Consider the following 22386-nt stretch of genomic DNA (forward strand, 5'->3'; position numbering starts at 1 on the left):
CTCTTTTTACTAAAAAAGTTTTTTTGTCTTTTCTTATACATAATTTCAATCTTTATCTGTCTGTATACTTTGATCTTTTCTTCCATATTCTTATCAATAAAAAAAATTGGGAAAGTTTGTAAGTCTTTTGCTGCTATTTAAAATAGTAGGTTCAATTTTGTGCGCAAGAGTTTTCGTCTTACCAATGCACATCCAGTAAACAACTCACTGTGTCCGCCAATCGGTCTTTCATGTTGTAAAAAGACATCAATCTTAAAGGGGAAAATGTGATTACAACAATATTTACAACCTTTATTGTTTAGAGGATTTTAAATTTTATTGGATGGGAGATCCCAAAAGTGAAATAAGCACGCTGAATTTTGTTTATTCATTAAAAATACATCTTTACATATTTTTTAAAAATCTTGGGATGGGTATTACCTCAACCTATCCCCCCCCCCCCCCTTTGAAGGCCTTTAAATTTTTTTGGTCTCTTTCTCTTTCATAATTCTTTCTGTTTTCGCTTTTCTAAAAAAAACTTTAAGATTATGCCTTACAATGAAAGTGTTGGTTGTCTATAACGATCAACATAAACCATGATCCTTTCCTTTCAAATTATTTTTTATTTCTTTGTAGTTTTACCTTTTTTTAAAGAAAATAAAATTGAATTCTTATTTTCATTCTAATTCTATTCTTACCTCAATTTTTATTCTTCTATTGAAATGTTAAATCAAGGTTTAATTTCAGCTCGTTCAGTTAATGTGCTTGTCTGTGTCACTTTGTGTATGTGAGTATGTGTGTGTGAGTGTGTGTGTGTGAGTGTGTATGTGTCTGTTTAAGTGTGCGTCTGACACTTTGTTAATATTTTCCTTTTGGAATGTAGAAACTGGAAGAAAATACTAATTTAATGGTTGAGGGGATGACAAACTTTGGATAACAAGGGTATAAATATTCATATTTAGCGCAAAAAAATAGTCTTACATCATTTTAAGATTAAAAACCAACATTTAACTATAATTTAGATAACACAAAACTAAGATATATGAACGGCTCAGAAAGTGTACGAACTAAAAAGACTACGTTGACACTGATTTTTTTTTACAATTGAAGAACCGGCGGAGGACGCACGTACCTAAAATGATAATAATAGAGTTTCTACGACTATACCACACTTTTCTTTCAACATGTGGTTTACGTCTAATTGTAACTATTTCAAAATAATGCAAATCATATTATTAAGAGATTTATTCAGAGTTATATTTTCATCATATTTTTTAATTCCATTGTATCATAAACAGTTTTACACAAAAAAATAAAAGAAAACAAAATTGTCGTTTTAGACCACCAGAAAATATTCACCGACCCAACTGTACAAACTTGAAGAAAATACTAATTTAGCCCCAAAATATATAAGTTTTAAAAAATTAGAACAGTGAGCTAATACCATTCTGAACAAAATAAACAAGAATTTTTTTATCAATTATATTTATAATAAAAATAAGTATATCCTTTCTATAAGTTCGTAACAGGGAAAAAATACTATCTTTACATTTAATAAGTTAGATCTGATCGGCTGTTATATGAGATAACATTTTGAAGTATGTAACTGGCTATGTTATCTTAAATCCAAAGTCTCCAAAATATAATTTGAATAACTTAGCAGTAAATTTGTTTGTTGTTAATTTGTTTTGTAATTAAATGCTAAATATGGTACACATACACAGAAGGCAGTAAAAGAGACATTAAATTTTATGTATTCTGAAGTAGTTGTTAAAAGCGAAGCTTGCCTACATTTACGGTATTCCGTTTAGAAAGCGTAGCAATTCTAGAATTATTACCAGAAACATATGATATTCTATTTCATATTAATAACTGATCTTCATTTTAAAGGGATTTATCTTTGTTAAAATTCTATTTGATAGGATGATGTATCTTGGGGCGTGGTTTGGGTGGGGGTAGTGAATATCTTCAAATATCTACAATACAAAGTAGCTTGATGTCTGTCCGTCTGAAGATTAAGATCTCGGTAACCACAGAACCGATTGGATTCTGTGGTGGGTTTAAGCTGTTTTCTTGGGAGGTGGAAAACAAACAAACCCCCAACCCAAAAAAAAAAAATTTCCCATAAATTTTTTTGCAGATTATTCAAAATGTGGTGTTCGCAGCACCAGGGGGTCTTTTTTTTTGAATAACGAAGCCGCTAGTATTTGATAAGTCAAAATGAATATTTCCAAACTGTGTTTTGAATTAGAGTTTGTATGTGTTTATTTGTTTAAGTGTTGAATTTAAATTTGTAAGTTTGAAGAGGGTGTAGTAACTACATAGTTGTATATAGTTGTGATAGTAGCCAGGAATGTAGGGATAGGACATAGTAACTACATAGTTGTATATAGTTATGATAGTAGCCAGGAATGTAGGGATAGGACATAGTAACTATATAGTTGTGATAGTAGACAGTAATGACACAATAAAAACTGTCCCGAATTTGTATTAATTTTGAGGCACACGACTCCAGTTACGACATATTTTTCTTTCCCGAAAAAGGGAAGGGGGAAAGAAAAAAAAGGGAAGGGGGGAAGAAAAAAGAGATGGGAGAAAAGGGGGTTTTCCCCATCTCTTTTGAAGAGATTTTCTTCCCCCCTTCCCTTTTTCGGGAAAGAAAAATATGACGTAACTGGAGTCGTGTTCCTCAAAATTAATACAAATTCGGGACAGTTTTTATTGTGTCATTACTGTCTACTATCACAACTATATAGTTACTATGTCCTATCCCTACATTCCTGGCTACTATCATAACTATATACAACTATGTAGTTACTATGTCCTATCCCTACAAATTCGGGACAGTTTTTATTGTGTCGCCAGTAATGTAGGGATAGGACATAGTAACTACATAGTTGTATATAGTTGTGATAGTAGCCAGGAATGTAGGGATAGGACATAGTAACTACATAGTTGTATATAGTTGTGATATTAGCTAGGAATGTAGGGATATGACATAGTAACTACATAGTTGTATATAGTTGTGATAGTAGCCAGGAATGTAGGGATAGGACATAGTAACTACATAGTTGTATATAGTTGTGATAGTAGCCAGGAATGTAGGGATAGGACATAGTAACTACATAGAGTATATAGTTGTGATAGTAGCTAGGAATGTAGGTATAGGACATAGTAACTACATAGAGTATATAGTTGTGATAGTAGCCAGGAATGTAGTGATAGGACATAGTAACTATATAGTTTTGAAAGTAGCCATGAATGTAGGGATAGGACATAGTAACTACATAGTTGTATATAGTTGTGATAGTAGCCAGGAATGTAGGGATAGGACATAGTAACCACATAGTTGTGATAGTAGGCAGGAATGTAGTGATAGAACATAGTAACTACATAGTTGTATATAGTTGTGAAAGTAGCCAGGAATGTAGGGATAGGACATAGTAACTACATAGAGTATATAGTTGTGATAGTAGCCAGGAATGTAGGGATAGGACATAGTAACTACATAGTTGTATATAGTTGTGATAGTAGCCAGGAATGTAGGGATGGGACATAGTAACTACATAGTTGTATATAGTTGTGATAGTAGCCAGGAATGTAGGGATAGGACATAGTAACTACATAGTTGTATATAGTTGTGATAGTAGCTAGGAATGTAGGGATAGGACATGCGGTAATGAATAATTTTCCCCCATAGATCTTTTTGCTCTTTAAGTTTTTAGGGGGTAAACAAACATGGTTTTAAAATAAATTTTGAGGGGGATATAAGGGTAGTAAAATAATTATACCGTATTGTTTTTATTGTGTCGCCAGTAATGAAGGGATAGGACATAGTAACTACATAGTTGTATATAGTTGTGATATTAGCTAGGAATGTAGGGATAGGACATAGTAACTACATAGTTGTATATAGTTGTGATAGTAGACAGTAATGACACAATAAAAACTGTCCCGAATTTGTATTAATTTTGAGGAACACGACTCCAGTTACGTCATATTTTTCTTTCCCGAAAAAGGGAAGGGGGAAAGAAAAAAAAGGGAAGGGGGGAAGAAAAAAGAGATGGGAGAAAAGGGGGTTTTCCCCATCTCTTTTGAAGAGATTTTCTTCCCCACTTCCCTTTTTCGGGAAAGAAAAATATGACGTCACTGGAGTCGTGTTCCTCAAAATTAATACAAATTCGGGACAGTTTTTATTGTGTCGCCAGTAATGTAGGGATAGGACATAGTAACTACATAGTTGTATATAGTTGTGATATTAGCTAGGAATGTAGGGATATGACATAGTAACTACATAGTTGTATATAGTTGTGAAAGTAGCCAGGAATGTAGGGATAGGACATAGTAACTACATAGTTGTATATAGTTGTGATAGTAGCCAGGAATGTAGGGATAGGACATAGTAACTACATAGTTGTATATAGTTGTGATAGTAGCCAGGAATGTAGGGATAGGACATAGTAACTACATAGTTGTATATAGTTATGATAGTAGCTAGGAATGTAGGGATAGGACATAGTAACTACATAGTTGTATATAGTTGTGATAGTAGCCAGGAATGTAGGGATAGGACATAGTAACTACATAGTTGTATATAGTTATGATAGTAGCTAGGAATGTAGGGATAGGACATAGTAACTACATAGTTGTATATAGTTGTGATAGTAGCCAGGAATGTAGGGATAGGACATGCGGTTATGAATAATTTTTCCCCATAAATCTGTTTGCTCTTAAATTTTTAAACAAACGTGGGTTTTTAATAAATTTTGAGGGGGATATAAGGGTTGTCTTATACCGTATTGTCCCCTCCCTGGATACAAATGAAACATATGTAGTTGATATACTAACACATACTTAATGTGATGAAACTTCTATAAAATTTTACACACATAAATATGTTTTTATTCATATGTTTTTGATTTCTTAAAGAAAAAGTTCTTGTTTTAAATAACCAATTACGCCGTAAATTAATTACAAAAAACTACTGACACCTACACCCCCCTTACTTTTAAAAAACAAGAGGAAGGGTTTCTGTGCTTAACAAGCGCTTTGAGGGAAAACGCCTAATATAATTTAAACTATTAACAATACTTTAACACTGTTATTATTTTTTAGGGAGGCTTGCGGCGAGGGGGGCTAGTTTGTGGTGTGTTGTCTCTTAGTTGTAGCTGGTCATTCCCTCTGACCTGGTGGTGTGTGTGGGTGGTGGGCTGGTGCAGCAGGCAGACAGGGAGGCAGTGCGCAGCACACAAGAGGACCACCAGATGTAACCATGACCAGGAACATACACATCACAAATTTTGAAGAAGAAAAAAATATTTTTTATGACTTTTTGAATTTTTATCTTTTACATAGATGGGGAAAAATATTAATTCTAGACTTCTAATAAACTGAACTTATAATCATCCCCCCAAAAAAAGAAAAAAATAAAACATAAAAACATCATTTGTCCTTCCAGCTGACTATTTTAAGAAAATCATTAATTAGAAAACATTTTACTTTCTTGATATGCCTTGAATCAAAATATCTCAAAGTCTTAACAGAATTTCTAATTTTGATCTTTAATTCTTCAAATGTAAAACAAATTCAAAAAAATATACATACTTACTTTTCTACTATCATAAACCTATTTTATGTAAAATATTTATTTCTTTTCTATTTATTTAAAAACATAAACTGTTAGAATTATAAATGGTCTTTAAATTCAATGTACATAATTGCTCAATTACAAAATTTACATAAATGTATTTATTAACATAACAAAAGCGTTTGACTGTGTTGTTACATAAATCACAATTGTAACAAAGTTTGAGACCAAATTTAAATTAGGAGACTTCATTTCTGGTTTATATTTCTACAACAACTTTCAATTTGATAAAAAGTTTTATTTTTCAAACTTGGGATTTGTTTACTTTTTGTGAAGTGATGCCAAGAATAACAAAACTGCGGTTTCTTTTAAAAGAAAAACATTAATGTAAATTTTACTTTTATTTGTTTTCAATTGGTTTGGGGGCACAACAGGAGTACATTATACAGATATTATTTAAATATTATTCCTTAAATATGGGTTATTTCCCTATAAATAAAGAAATATAAAAGCATGAGTGAAAAGAAATATTTTCAGAAATTATTTTGGGTTTTCCGTGTTTTTGTTACATTAGGAAACACATCTTTAACCTTCCTTCAAAGTGACATAGTTTGTTGACTCTATTTGTGGATTTTTGCTGTACAAGACATTGAAAATAATTTAAGTCCTTAACTTTGTATGTTTTAGTTAAACTATCCTTTTATTGAGGCAATATGTCTGTATGTTTGTCTGTCATTCTATCTAAATGTTTGAACTGAAAGATTTTACTGGCCGTTGGACTGGCTTCCTTTACAGTTAATTCAAACTTTGAATAGGTTTTAAACCATTTTATGTAACTCAACCATTCCAACAAAAATTTTATACCCCTTCTCAAATAAAAAAAAAATTGGTTAATCAAAATATCTCCTCCATTTTTTCTGACATAAACCTTTATGTCCCTAGTATACATCACTAACCAGAGAATCACTCCATTGATATTCTATAATTTTATTATTCCATGTTGAAGACATAAAACCTCACACACATCCTTCTGCAATTCAATTGATCATGAAAGTCTTAGTCCATTATGTTCTTACAAAACTTCAAGCATATATAAAAAGTAAATTTGAAAACCTTTTTGTTTTTGCTTTTAAAGAAATATAATCCTTCCTTGAAATTAATATGAAGAAATTATTAAAAAAGAAATATATCGTCACGTCACCATAGATTGCATTTGTTCACATTAGATTTATCCATGTGTTGAATAAATTATTTCAGTGCTCAGAAAAGGAAGGATCATGAAAAGAAAACGTAAGTAAAACGTAAAAAAGTAGCGGGTCTTGTCAGATTTCCACAGTAGCTTTTCTCCTATTTCTAGCCCCGCGTGGGGGGGGGGGGGGGCTCTAACGCTGCAGGGCAATCATTAACCTAAATTAACCTATCAAAGGCTACTGTGAAAATACGATGAAACCCGCAACTTCGTTTTCTTTCAATGATCCAAAAGAAATATATTACAAAAGAAAATTCAAAAGTTAACCTTAATATTTGCTGTGGTGAAAAAACTTTATGTCCAGCCCCTCCCCCCAGCCCCTCCCCATCTAATTTCTCCTTTTCTTTCTCACTATACTTTTGATGTGATGATTAATGGAGCTCGGCAGGCATCTCTATGCCATACTTAAATATTTTCTGGCTAATAAAATTGATTTATTACTTGTTTGCACTAGGCAAGGTGGTTGGTGAGATTGTTAATGGCTGAGGCTGGCTAGGGGGGAAATTAAGATATTAATTATTTTGTCTTACAAGAAATAATGAGCCAAATCTTTCTGTTTTGGTTTCTTTCTGCTTCTAACTTTTTATCTTTTACCTTTTAACTTTAATGAAAATAAGAAGATTATTATTTTTTCCTTTTTTTCATTTTCACTGTAAAATAAACAAAAGCAAAGGATAATAAATAATAATTCTTGAATAAAGCCTTTTAGATACTGTAAAAAGACATATACTTTAAATTTTAGGATTTATTATAGAAAAGCTTCGCCTTCAAAAAAAAACTCAAATGTGTATTGTGTGTAGAGAGGGGACAAGGTCAGGGAAACAATCAACAGATGCAGAGCATGAACAGAATCATCATTCACACCATCATTCACATCATCATCATAGACATTCACATCATCACAGGTAAACATATAGAATAGGAAGAGATATATAGATAGATAGAATCATCATTCACATCATCACAGGTAAGCATATGGAATAGGTATAGAGATATAGATAGATAGAATCATCATTCACATCATCACAGGTAAACATATAGAATAGGTATAGAGATATAGATAGATAGAATCATCATTCACATCATCACAGGTAAACATATAGAATAGGTATAGAGATATAGATAGATAGAATCATCATTCACATCATCACAGGTAAACATATAGAATAGGTATAGAGATATAGATAGATAGAATCATCATTCACATCATCACAGGTAAACATATGGAATAGGTATAGAGATATAGATAGATAGAATCATCATTCACATCATCACAGGTAAACATATAGAATAGGTATAGAGATATAGATAGATATAATCATCATTCACATCATCACAGGTAAACATATAGAATAGGTATAAAGATATACATAGATAGAATCATCATTCACATCATCACAGGTAAACATATAGAATAGGTATAGAGATATAGATAGATAGAATCATAATTCACATCATTACATGTAAACTATTAAGAAATAATACCTGCAACTGTGGCGTATTGCGTAGCGCATCTGCCCGTTGTTTGGAAGGTGATAGGTTCGAATTTTGGTCCGACAATGCGTCATAATAAAGACGTTAAAAATGGCTCATATTGCTGCTTGGTCAGGTGCACGACATAAATATAGAGTAGGGAAATGCCTTTGCCCAAAACAGGCGCTGTTAGGACTTTCAGACAAAGGTCGTGCAATCAAGGGTTTGTTGTCTTAAGGACCATATAACCATGCACATCCTTAAGCAAGGTTCGATTCAGAGATAAAGAAATAGATAGATAGCAAATCTAGGCAAAGTGATAAAACGAGAAAATTTACAGCTGTCAAAAATTAATATTACCTTTATCTTTCATCCATAAAATTATAAAACCTCACTTGCATGACAGCAATGCAAATTTTAAAAATCCACTTGATATATATTCTATAAGGAAAGTGAATAGTTGTAGACAAATAGTTAGTTGAAATATTTCTCCTCCTGTAAATAAAATTCTAAAAGGTTTTTTAAAGTCAAAATTTATTACATTGAATAATACAAAAAGATATCCTATTATATAAAGTAGTAAGCTTTTTTTTGTCTGTAGCGAAGGATCTCGCTAACCGCTGAACCGATATGGTTCTCATATATAATGATTCATGAAGCTTCTTATAGGTCCAGGGAAGGTTTTTAACTATTTAGGGTGAGGGTATCTCCCACATTAACTGCCCCTAGATGCTTCTAGGGGCGTAGCCGCTAGTATTACATAAAATGGTGTACAAGAGGATAAATATGAACCTAGATGGTCAAACAATCATTAAGATCGGGAAAAAAGTAATCCAGATCTTTTGAAAGTAGCAAAAACCTTATTCTTTCTTTTAGCAAGTATCTCTAGACATCATTATCAACTTTTGTTTGTTAGGACTCACTTTCCTCTGTTATCTTGCCCCACTTATCATATCTTTATATTAAGCTTACCTTTCAGACCTTTATGAATAGTTTTTTTTTGGATATTCATACAAACATGCTTGTATGTGAGTGTGTCTCTGTGTGTGTATGTGTGTTTGTGTATGTGTGTTTGTGTATGTGTACATGTGTTTGTGTTTCTTTGAGTGTGTGTGTGTGTGTATATGTGTACATATGTTTGTATATGTGCGTGCATAAAATACAATTTACAAACATACATTCATGCACAAGAGGATCAAAGCATAAGCTTCCACAGAAAAAAAATACTTTTTTCAACCTTTCTCTTTAATAATCGTGTTTTTAGAGTGAATAATACTATATAATAGGAAAAAGGAAAATTTACCAACGCTACTCCATAATATCAAATGTTTTTCTGTACGTTTGTGGCAATTTAACTTTTAAGATCCAACTGACCAAGAAGCATCTAATCCGTTACTCCGTTTATTGATGTATATTTCTGCTATAAGATATTGCTACAAAAATGTAATATAAAAAACATTTAATTTCAGTCTTTTTTAAATTTTTTTCTTCATCTACACACCCGCTTATCCCTGAATATTAAGCATCTGTATGGATAATCCTGAATTGTATTCCCATCATTATATGTTTGCTTCTCCCATTTATTTGCTTCATAATACAGAATATTAATCACAAACTCCAGCTCTTTATCAACATATTATCCTAATAAAAATATTATTGATATTCACCAAAGAATAAAGTTCTTTCACAGACCACAGACTTTAAAGGCCATTTTTGATTGGAGGGTTTGTATTTAAAGGAAGTAAAAGAAATATTGCCCCAAACTAAAGATGCTTTTCTAAAAAGCCAATCCAATATAAACAGTAATATAGAAGGACACAATATGATTTACTTTAGAGATATAAGCAAAATAAAATTATGATATATTTCCCGGTTTTTTTCATAAGGGTCCGGGAAAATACGAGCCACCCCCCCCCCCCCTCTCTCCTCCAAAATTAAACCTATTTTGAAAAACTCTTTTAGAAATTCAAAAATGGGAATTTTAAAGATCTGTATGGACAAATAGACAATAATGCAACAATAATATGTATATATGTATTTATTAAAGTTTGAAACCCTGCAAAATGATAAATAAAACACTTTTACTTTCCTATAAAACACACAAGTAAATAAATAAAAGTATGATTGATAATTATAATTAAGACATACATTTCTATTAGTACACTGTACGAGGAAATAAAGTTTTTTTCGCTCATTTTCAAATTGTAAAAATAAAATAAATATGTTTATTATCTGATTTTATTAAAATATATGAGTAATATCAAGGGCGTCCAAGCTTTTCCATTTGGGGGGGGGGGTAATCTTTATATTATATAGGCAAATAGGCAAGGACGTCCAAGCCTTAATTTTTTTTTGGGGGGGGATTCACTCCTTGCCCTTCCCCCCCCCATTGGACGTTCTTGAGTAATATCATTGTACATTTTATTATGTTAATAAAGACAAAGATAAAAAAGTTGAGAACAAGAAAAAAAGTCTTTTACACCTTGGCTAATAAAGATTTTTATAGGAAGTTATAATACTTCTATAAGCTTCGTCTACGCTTCTTTGGTTTAACAACAGAGATAGTGGATGTATGTATGTATGGATATAATATCAATAAAACAAATTTTAGCTATTCTGTTTATATATGAAAATGTTAATTATGTTAATATTTCTCAAATTATGAAGCAAAACATATTTTTTTTTAAAACTGTTAATGTTGCTATATTACATTACTGACGACTTCGCCCCTAGAGGCAACTGGGAGTCCATGAGGGTGGGGGGGGCTTTGACCTCCCCACTTTTAATTTTAGTTTTAAAAAGGGAAAGTCATACAATGACGCCACTTAGCGGCACTTTAAAATATTTTATGGTAACTTTTGTTTAAAATATGTATGTCCATTATTTTTAAGTTCTTTATGTGAAAACATATATTGGCTATTTATATCTCTTCCAGCTATGTAAAGAAGAAGAAAGATGTGGGAGAGACGGAAGAGAAAGGGAAAGCTTTAGATAAAGAGGGAGGAGAAGTGACCTTGTTATTGTAGATGTAAGGATTATTGTCCACAATATATACAAGATATACAACTCAGGCACTTCAAGGATAGGTTATATACATAAAAAAATATATTTAGCAGTCAACAGGCATGGTCATGTCTCATACGCTTTACTCGCAGAATGACTCTAACTGCCTTTTTTCATATTATACTATGATCTTTTGCTATATACAATTTTGCTTTGCTCTATATGTTAAAACACATAAATTTCACATTGGGAAAATGTTACAGATTTGAGTTTTACAGTTTTTATCACTGAAACAATAAACAAGCTAACATACATTTTCTCTAGTACAACCAACACCTCAAACCCACTTACAATATCTGATGTTTAGTAGACCACCTACTTTATGATGAAGGTCTTTCTGTCCGTTTGTTTATTTGTTATGCATAGAGTAACTTTTAAGACAATACGTAAGGAACCAAACAAAGCAGCGCTAATTATTTCCTACTCACTAATTCCTCCCTAAAGCATGCATACTGCATAGTACACCAGTTTTTTTTTTCTTGGACTTTTATAACTCTTTAATACAGTTTCTTGTTTGTTGTTTTAATGATCAATATATTGACTATGCAAGAAAATTGACTTAGATACAGAAATATTTATTAATTCCAGCCATAGAATGTTCCTTTAATTTGCTACATTCTAGTATTTAGATGCTTTTTTAAATTCTTTTTTGAAAAGATAACAGAAATAAAATTTTAGTAAGCAATTTTGCTCAATCATTGCATGAAGAAAATGCCTAGAGAGATTGAAATATAGTTATTTATCGCATCGCTTTATAGATAGCTTTCAGCGGATATTAAAATGAATTCTTTAATATCTTTAATATCCGTAGGAATTGTCTGTAATACGATGCTATAAATGATTTTTTTTGGCTAGTAACGGTTCTAATATACTGAATATTAATCGGTTTCGAAACCATACTGGAAAAAATGTTTTCATTTCTAATATAAAAGATAAATATAAAAATGTTTGTTTATGTAACTTTACGTCAGTTTGACATAATCAACGCATTTGATGCGCAAAAACAGCATTCCAACACAAACCCTTCTTCTCAGACTATTGTCTGCAGCCACTTTCTTACCAGGATTCCTGGTAGCTTACACAAAAAGGTGGCTAGAGAGAGAGAGAGAGAGAGAGAGAGAAAGAGAGATACAGAGAGAGAAAGAGGAAGAGAGAAAGAGGAAGAGAGAAAGAAACTCAACTAATACTTTTCTATCCTTAAACAAACATATTGGACATATATTTACTACTTCTTTGACAACCTTCAGCTTTAGTAAAAAGTTCTTTCTATTTAACCTTTATTTTCTTAATGGGTTTTCCTTTTTCTGACGCTTAAACTGAATCTTTAGTTATTACTTTTTGTTTAACTAGTAATTTCGAACCCAGAAGTTGGAGACCCCCCTTAATATTTATTTATTCAGAATAAAATATATGAGGTGGGTGGAGGGGGGGGGGATTATGCACCTAAACTAAAACTTATTGAAAGGAAGAACTGATGTGTAGATATTTTGGTTCAGAAAGAGAGAGAAACAAACATACCTTTATTTCATTAGTGCTAACAGCTAGTATTTTTCCAAGGGCATTTTTTTAAATGGTCGATATACCCTACCAAAAAAAAAATATTTTAACATTGGTCCAGTGCAGTGTATAAAATGACAGACATTCAGACATTAGGATTTATTTTAAATTTATGATAAAAAACAAACAACTATTAAAAGCATTTTTTAACAAGGACAATTATATCAATTCCATGTAAAAAAAATCTACAAAAATATAGAAATATAGTTTTAAGACAGGTTAATTGGTAATTTCTGCGACTATCTTAATATTACTTTCTATAAGAGAAATATTAATGTATGATGTAATAATGTTTTGGTATTATCCCAAATATGTAAATAACCTTTACACCTCTACAATACATACACACACCTGCAGTAATAAATAATCAATTTACCAATAATCATATTCATATAATTTACCATCAACCATATCATTTTATATCTAATCAAATAAGAATAAGATAAAACGGTAGGCAATGTTAGTGAGTCTGTATGTTTATGTCGATCTCTAAAACAGCTAAACTTTTTTGTTTAAAAGAAGCTAGTTATGAGTTCTGGAATGTTTTTTAAGCTATTTGCAACTTTAAAAGCATTTTGGATCAAGTAAATGAAATTTGATCAAGCTATACTTGGCTGGTAGCCGTTATTAGAGCTATTTTGTCGGATATTTGTAACAACATTACGGCCATTTGTAATATTCAAAATTAAGAGAAGCTAGTTATGAGTTCTGGATAGGTTTTAAGCTATTTGGAACTATGTAAGTATTTTAGATATATTTTATTTATAGAATTTTTATTTATAGAAATTAATTTTTATGTAATTTAAAACTAATTTAAACACACAACTTATGGAATAAAGCTTATATAAGCAAATACAACATTTAGATAAACAACGAATTCAAATTGTACCTTTGATTTAAGTTTGATTTGACTGGACAGTCAAACAGTTTAGACTCAAACTTATTTACAAACTATTATAATCATACCACAATCACTCAAACATACACACACTCACACACACACACACACAAACTTTAAACCTTGACATAACCTAACACAGAAAGGCCAAAGTTTGTTGAATAAGAATGGGCCAGCGGATAATAATGAACCTGATTGTACTGTACATACACACACACACTCACATACACACACCCACACCTACCCTCACCCCCATACCAACCTTTTCAACTTATTTCTGTGTGACTTTATGTTGGCTAAAAGCTCTACCCTGCTTTTCAACCTTTCATGAATGCTTATATTGATGAATGTTGGAGTTTAAGGGATAGGTAAAACAATAAAAACTTTGGCCTAGAATAAAGAGCTTAACTTAAATTCAAAATAATCTTTATTGCCAAAATCAAACAATAAACCAAAATTATGAATTTTTTTTTTAGCTGGATTCATATTTAAATAAAACAATTAATGTCATCTTAACAACGATTTTTGCCTGATAAGATTTATTAATTTAAATGTGATAATATTGCATTTATTTGTAAAAATCTATAAAAAAAATCCATTTTTTATCCCTTAATCCCATTTGAATGTTGACTCTCTGCAAAGGCCGACCTTCAAATTTGTGTTCTGCTTTAACCCCCCCCCCCCTTCTCCTCCCTCCCCCAATTGTGCAAACCCCTCCACCCCTGGACCATGAGTATAGAGGGTTGATAATAGAATGAAATATCTGCAACTATTCTGTGTTGTACCACAGCACACTACGGCTTCAGTAAGGGATAAATTATGAAAATAATATTTACATTGAAATTTTATGCTAAGAAAGATGTGTCAAAAGTCTAAGACACAAAGACAAATTTAAAAATAAAAGTTTATAAAATTCTTTGATTTTTAAGGAAATACCAAAACATTAAAATTAGTGTCTTGTATAGACATATAAAAAAAATAATTTTATTCATTTTGCATCATTGTAGAGATTGCTGTGTTATTTTATAAATTAAATACAGTTTTATATTATGTCCACTTCAAACCCAGTGTTATAAGGCTTTAAAGTGAAGATCTAACACTGTAGCTAAGTATTAAATGTATGTCCATCCATGATAATACGGAATTCAATAACCAGCTAACAACATAACATTTGCCCTAGATATTTTAACTTCAGAGCCAAAGCTTATATTTTAGGCGTGGACCCTTCGAAAACATAAAGTCATAGTATGTTTTTCGGTCTGTTTGCATCTATGTATATTGTATGCATTAGGATCTTGTAAACTTCCTAACAATTAACAATCAAGTTTGGTGTTTGCCTAATGTCTACAGTAGGTTAATTTTTTGTGTAGAAATTTTATATATATTTTGTACACCTACTATATAGCCTTCTTGGTCATCTGTCAACTTACAATTCTTGAGGATACCATTAACCTCTTCCTGGATATATGCCTTTATCGGCTATTATTAAAGACTAGAGTTGGCTCGATATAATTATATCCCTATTGGCTAGTTTTCTATATGCATATCTATTTCTCAATAAATCTATTTTCCTCACCTGGCATTACTATCTAAAAGAAAGTAAATATTTAATAATCTAAATGATTTTAAAAAGATTTTTTAAATTCTATTTTTTTCTTTACATTACCATCACCAAAGGGTTAATGATGATGATTACAATTTTAGTTTAATATTTAAACACACAAAGTGTCGCCACAATCGAATTCTTTTAAAACAGAGTTTTCTTAAATTTATTATATTATAAATTTAAATTTTCTCTTTTATGATTAGAAATTAAATACATTGATATAAGGTAAATAGCAACATGAAATTAAAACAAGGATGACAACATCCATAAAAGCGAAGCACTGAAACGGTAGGACAAACGGACATTAACACTTGTATAGTATCTGAACTGAAAAATCGGAACATAAATGTATAAATGTCGAATCAAAATTGTAGGTAAATATGTTGAAAAACTGCTTAAAAACAGGTTAATGTTTATGGACATACTTACATTTTTGGACTTGATTATAGAGTTGCTTCGCTTATAATATTGTTCTTTGTTGTCCCAGGAATCAATATACCAAAAATCAGATCAAACGGATAATTAAAACACTTGAAAATTTGTTGTTAAAAAAGTAGAAAAATCAACATGTTTAAAATGGACGTACGGACATTCTGGTAATGATTATAGAGTTGCTACGCTTTCTAAATCGTACCCAACTACTACAGGAATCATCATACAAAGTTTGAAATCGATAGGACAATTCTAACATGCCTAAATTAACGAATAAAAGCTATCTATCTCGGACGGACGTACGGACGGACGGACGGACGGACGGACGTACGGACGGACGGACCGACCCTAATTATAGAAAAGCTTCGCTTTTAAAAAGGAATTTATTTTTAATAAAGTAAAATAATGGGCCTTATCGTTATGGGCAATGAGAGTTTATTATGGATAATTGGAGCACTATGAGTTTTAAACAAATATTCCTTGGAAAACTTGAGCTCGTTTATAGACATTTATTTCCTATATAGATCTGACATGGATCTTGAAGAAATTAAGCAGGCCGTTTTGTACATGTTAAAAATTGGAAGATTTCATTAAATAAAAGTTATCGCAAATATACTTAGTAAATAATAGATTAATAGCTGAATTTTGCGGACAAATGCTATTTTTCTAAATGACTCACCTTGACCGTCTGTCTGTCAAATATACATCATGCTGTCTTCCTTGTCCTAATAGATCTTAGGGAAAACAATGTTGTTGGAGGCAGAGCCAATGAGAATGACACACGATCCTGAAAAATTACCACCAGACGTCTTTAAAATTGGAATGTAATTGTTTGTTTTTTTAAATCTCTCCAATGCTTACGAAGCTTTACAAATAGATCAATTAATGTTTTTAAGCCATCTAATTTTACAAAAATATCTCCTTTTTATATCAATGCAATAACCTTGAGAAAAATGAACTACACATAAAAATGAAAAAATCCACATGATTATTATAAAGAGTCGAGTGATTCAAAAAGTATATTTTGATCTTCCCAAAATCTTTCTTTGTAAAAAGCCCCCAATTATTTTTTTATAAAATTTGCAAGGGGTTAGGCATGAAGAAAAGACTAACCCCTCCCCATTATTTTTAATTTTGTTAAAAAATAAAGTTGGAGGGACGTTCAGTGCTTGCCAAGCACTTTGAGGGAAAGCACCAGAATTTTTTTGTCATTAACAAAAAAAAGTCAATTAAAAGCTGCAATAGAAAAAAATAAAAAATATTTTTTTATAAATCACTCTGTATATTGTACAGTATATATGGTAGGATAAAAGAAAATTAAACTCATTAAAAATTCAATAGTTCAATTTACATTATATAATACACTCACACAGAGAAAGAAATAATTTTACAGGCTAAATTACATTTTATTAAAAAAAAAAAGGTTTTATATTAGACATGTAGTTACTTTAAAGAAAAAGTTGAATACCTATGAACTTTTTGAAATGTTACGGCAATTTAATCATTTAAACCAAACATAGACATCAATTACACAAATCAAAAAAAGCTATTTTTCTGATGAAGTTAAATGTCAAGTGGTTTCAAGAAAAAGTGGTTGAAATTATTTGCAATTTTGACTTTAATTTATATTTTCTTTTCATATGTATTGTAAAGCAAGACCGAGGCCAATCTACAATAATAATTGTCGTTCTGTCCTTCAGTAAGGCTCTTTTTAGTAACAGATTATATAATGTTGTGCTTTAGAGCACTTAATTAGTTTGTCTTTCTTCAAGTAATTAATCGCAGTAGCTAGCTAAAATTTCATACATTGGTACCTAGTAACCTAGTGAAACTTGTAGCGGGCTAAAATAACGTCCCCACCCTGCCCCCAGGTTTAACATCAATGCTGTTACTGAGATGATAATAATACCTTGATTTTACATATATAAGTTTGTATTATACTTCCATTGAACAATAACTGTTCTTGTTTTTAACCAAATCATATATTCATGACTTTATGAAATTTTTAATAACTCAGAATTTAGATTAAAAGTCAATACTGACGTTGGAATTTTATTACTGTGCAGTCCTGTTAGGCATACTAAGAAGAAAGAATTGATAATAAAGACGATTACGTCCAATAAAAAAACAAAGGAACATTAAAAAGTTAAAAAATGACTACCACTAGTTTCACTGTATTGGGACAAAGTGTCTAAAAAATCAGCCATGTGACGTCACAAAATGAGGTTGATGAGAGGAGAATAGGAAAAGAAAACCTCTATAAATCCTCTTGCCCACTACATTTATTTAATGTTTGTAAACGTAATTTGTTATTTAAATTGACGTTAATTTTTGTTCAGGAGCAAATCAAGAAAAAGGGACGGACAAGGACGTGAAAGTCGTAGCGGTGAAGGCAGAGAAAATAAAGGCGAGGGGCGGGACCCAAGAGACAGAGAAGGCGGTGAACCAAGAGAGTCAAGACGCGGAGCTGAGGGAAGAGAGAGCCGTGGCGAAGCTCGCACACGGGGGGAGGAAAAAGAGGGGAGAGACGGCAGAAGTGGGGAGGGGAGGAGTAGTGGCAGTCGCGAGAGCAGAGAAGGCAGGGGAGGGGGCGACGAGCATCGCCGCAAAAAGGAGAGAAGTCGGAGCCGCCACAAGCATCAGCAGGAGGAACAAACACAAACACTGGAGGAGAGACGGAGAAGGGGCGGGGGATCGCCGCCTGAGGAGGACAGGAGGCGGAGGGTAGCCTCCCCTGGTGACGAGGAGGGTGGGAGGAGTAGGAGGGTGTTTACGCCCCCGGAGGAAAAACGAAGACGATCTTCGCCACTGAGTCCAGATATTGAGGATTACTCAAAACGGAAAATGAGAGTTAAGGTAGAGTAATTTTTCGTTTCGAAGCTATACTATAATTTAAAATGTACGTAAGTTGGTAGTAATGCTTTGACAGACATTATTATCTGTAAAAAAGTTTACAAAATTGACTTAGTTTATTTTTTAGCAATAAACAGCAAAATAATCGGTAATGTTTGCATTACGAATAACAAATTTTCTTTAATTGCAGGAACTTGAATCCGACTCAAGTTATTTCAAGCCCAAGTCTACAAAGCACAGTTACAAGGAGCCCCGCGACACTACGGGCTTCAAGGACACGGCATACAAGGGTTTGATTCCTGACCCTGCTGAATATTCTGAGTCGGTTCAGTCGAAAGATTTTAATTGTTCCACAAGCAAAGATTCGCTGGATTCTCATCCGTATGAACCTGTTACATTTGGAAAGGTAGGCTATATCTTAATATTCCTGCTTTTAAAAAATATATATGAATCATGGATAGAAACGAATTAGTTGTTTTCGTCGTATTTTCTCAGTAGCTTCAAGCACCTGGGGGGGGGGGGGAAGGGGGGCTCTGACCCAGCGGGGCCTATTTCCTAACACTATGGGGCAATCATCAACATATATCTAACCTAACCTAACCTGAAATAACCTATCAAAGGCTCCTGTGAAAATACGACGAAACTCGCTACTTCGTTTTCTTTCCATGATCCAAATATATTTATTTGCTACATAAATTAATAGCTTATTTCAATTTAAGATTAACACTTTTAATGCTTTGAAATATGAAGATACAATAATGCAAAATACAAATTTAATTTATTCTAAATTTAAATGATATAAATGTAATGTTTTGAGAAATTTCCTACAAACAATTAGTGGAGCCATGACATTGCCCTCTCTTTCATGCTACACCCTCTACTATAATAAACAAATTACACTGTAATTAGGTTAAGATTATTGAAAGAAAAGGTTGGATACTGTTTATTTATACAACTCAATCAAGATTTTATAAAATTGAAAAATTCCCACATTTTTTCTAACAAATAATAGAGCGAAATTGCAGTTATTTTTCATTTTGTCAAATCAAGGGTAATAAATCTATTCCAGCAGGCCTTGGTCAGGTGACCTGGTCTTAGGCTTATACCAAAACTCCTGTAATATTTCCAGGACCAGACTCTGACTCCCCCCTTGTATTTTTGATAAAAAATAACCTAAGTTGGGGTAAGATGGTCCACCATGTGTGTACTGGGAAAACTCCTTGCTTTGATATGCAAATATAGTTGTGTGACTCAACTAAATGCCTAATTTGCAACAATACATTTAAGCTTCTTGAGATATTTTATTTTACACTAATAAATCATTTTCATATATTTTATTTTTGTGTTAATATTATACATATTACATTTGTTCTGTTCTGACTAAATAATGTAGACTAGCAACAACAGAAATTTGGATCATAGAAAAAATGAAGTTGTGGAATTCGTCATATTTTCACAGTAGCTTAATAATTAAAAGGTACTTGAAAATACGACGAAAAGCGCTACTTCGTTTTCTTTCCATGATCCAAAAATTTTACTATGAATTTCTTTTTTCAGATTCCGCGTCACCCCAAGGACTCAGATTTCAGTTCCAAAAGCTCAAGTAAATTTTTCCCCACCTCAGGCATTATTTTGTCACTTTAACAACTGTGTGATTGTGTGTATTCGTGATGAGTTGTGTACATGTTTTATATTTTTCTGTTTCATTACGTCCATTGGACATATTTGATCCTTAAACAAGAATAACCAGAGGTGGATTCTTAAAAAAATTTGCCCTACTAATGTGATTTTGGAGGATTTTTCACGAAAACAATTTTGCCCCACTAAGCGATTAGTGGGGCAAATATTTATTAAGAATCCACCTCAGTTAAGATTTTATATCACATTCAATGGCGTACATACACAGAGTTTGGTGAAGGTGGTGCAAAACTTGAGGGGTTGAATAAAAACTCCCCCCCCCCTTACGAACGCATTTCATTGCTGATTATATTTTTTGTACATTATAATCTTTCATTTTAATTGTTTAAACAAAAGTAAAGAAAACCAGAATAATATATGGATAATATATTTAAATTCAATTCATAATTGATTTTCTTTCCCTACTGTTCACATGACTGTTCATTAATTAATTGAATTTTGTATTGTGTATAGGTATATTTGTTAAATCTACCGTGCAAATAATTCAAAAGATGATAAAGGCCTCTAGGGGTACTTGAAGGGCCTACACTGTACATCGAAGTTCTTAAAAATTATACGATTTTTTTATGGGGGAATTTTCCAGTGCGATTTCTCTTGGAAGGGTTGAGTTTTCTTCCCCAAAAATAGTAATAAACTGTCATTGGACCTATAAAAAAGCTTAACTGTATCATAACGAGATTCTAAGATCTAGAGTTAAGCTACAAACAGACATACTACATACCGTTACTTTTATATCAGGATTATATTATGATATTATTATTATTTTCTATGATATTACACTACACAACTATGCAAAAAAAGTAGGATGTATAAAATGTGTGAGACCAAGTTTTAGTATTGAGTCTTAAAAAGGATTTTGCCTGAAAGTTTTTTCTTCATCCTGGTAAAGTTTGATAGATTCTTGAGTAGAGTTTACTTTTTACATAAACTAATCATTCCTGGATATTTAGACTCGGCTAACAAGCACAGTTATATTCATGGACAAAATTGGAATATTACTTAAAATAAGGCCTCCATTAGACATTTTCTTTAGATCCCAAAAGCATGTTTCTCAAAGGTAAAATGTTGTCTTGTTGATAAATTATAAGAGGTATATGTACTAGCAGCTATGCCATTGCGGTAGGGGGGGGGGGGGGGGTTGACACCCGTTCTTATTTTTAATTCTAATAAAAAAAAGAAAAGAAAATATTTTGAATGGGTCATTTTTTTCTAGGACCTATTTCAATTTTGGAGTGTTGAGGTATCCTCCCCCAAAAAAGTTTAGAAAGCTTACCTTGACCAATAAGTAGCTTCATTGTAAAGGAGACCAATATCTGTTAGCGGTTGGTAGATCCCACGCTACAGACAAAAAAGCTTACTACTTTATAAATAAAATAAGATGTATTAAATTAGGAATCTGTTTCATAGATTTTTCTTTGGGTAAACGAAATTTCTACATAAAAGAGAGTAATCTGTGAATTTCAATTTACAAATTATAATCTTAGTTTCCTTGATTCCCAAAACTAAATGTCAGAAACTTAGTAGAGATGCTACGCATCTGGAAATCTTCTTTTTAAGTTAAAGAAGTTTATCTCGTCCCATCCAATCTAAATTAGATTTTGGTCAATTTACAATTTACATGACCTGGCTAAAAATACAGAATAAATTTACAACATTTTTTGTGGATTTACTTTTTATTTCTATTTCTATCGACCATAAAAGGCTTTTTGTTTCTTAGACTTCCACTTAAATTCAAAACTCCCTCCTTTTGTTTCACATAGTGTTAGTGCTATTTTTATGCAGTAATTATAATATTTGTAAAATTTTTTAACCAAAATTTTCTTAAAATTTGCATTTTTGGTAATTTTCTCGTGATAAGAATATTTATAGAACATGACAAGCATTTCAAACAAGCTTTTTGCTTACAAAATTTAGTGTATATAAAAAGGTTTAAAAAGGTAGCACACACACACGCACACACCACAAAATTTATTCATAATTCACAATGAGGT

At 31.9% G+C, this 22386-nt stretch overlaps 2 protein-coding genes across 4 annotated transcripts in view; both read left to right on the top strand.

Moving 5' to 3' along the window:
- LOC145315890 (uncharacterized) overlaps positions 1–22386 on the top strand; it is a 262202-nt gene that overhangs the window by 25372 nt on the left and 214444 nt on the right. The window lies entirely within an intron of this gene.
- The window catches only part of LOC145315860 (uncharacterized), a 118774-nt gene that overhangs the window by 16903 nt on the left and 79485 nt on the right, over positions 1–22386 (top strand). For all 3 annotated transcript variants that reach the window (XM_080156008.1, XM_080155993.1, XM_080156000.1), the window contains exons 3-7: positions 5095–5257; positions 7614–7720; positions 18184–18700; positions 18888–19103; positions 20255–20321. In XM_080156008.1, the coding sequence (XP_080012134.1) occupies positions 5252–5257; positions 7614–7720; positions 18184–18700; positions 18888–19103; positions 20255–20321 (913 nt within the window). In that variant the 5' untranslated portion in view covers positions 5095–5251. The remainder of the gene's footprint in view (positions 1–5094; positions 5258–7613; positions 7721–18183; positions 18701–18887; positions 19104–20254; positions 20322–22386) is intronic.

This window comes from Acartia tonsa, chromosome 1, assembly GCF_053477335.1.
Source record: "Acartia tonsa isolate MP-2025a chromosome 1, ASM5347733v1, whole genome shotgun sequence".
NCBI classification, from domain to species: Eukaryota; Metazoa; Arthropoda; class Copepoda; order Calanoida; family Acartiidae; genus Acartia; species Acartia tonsa.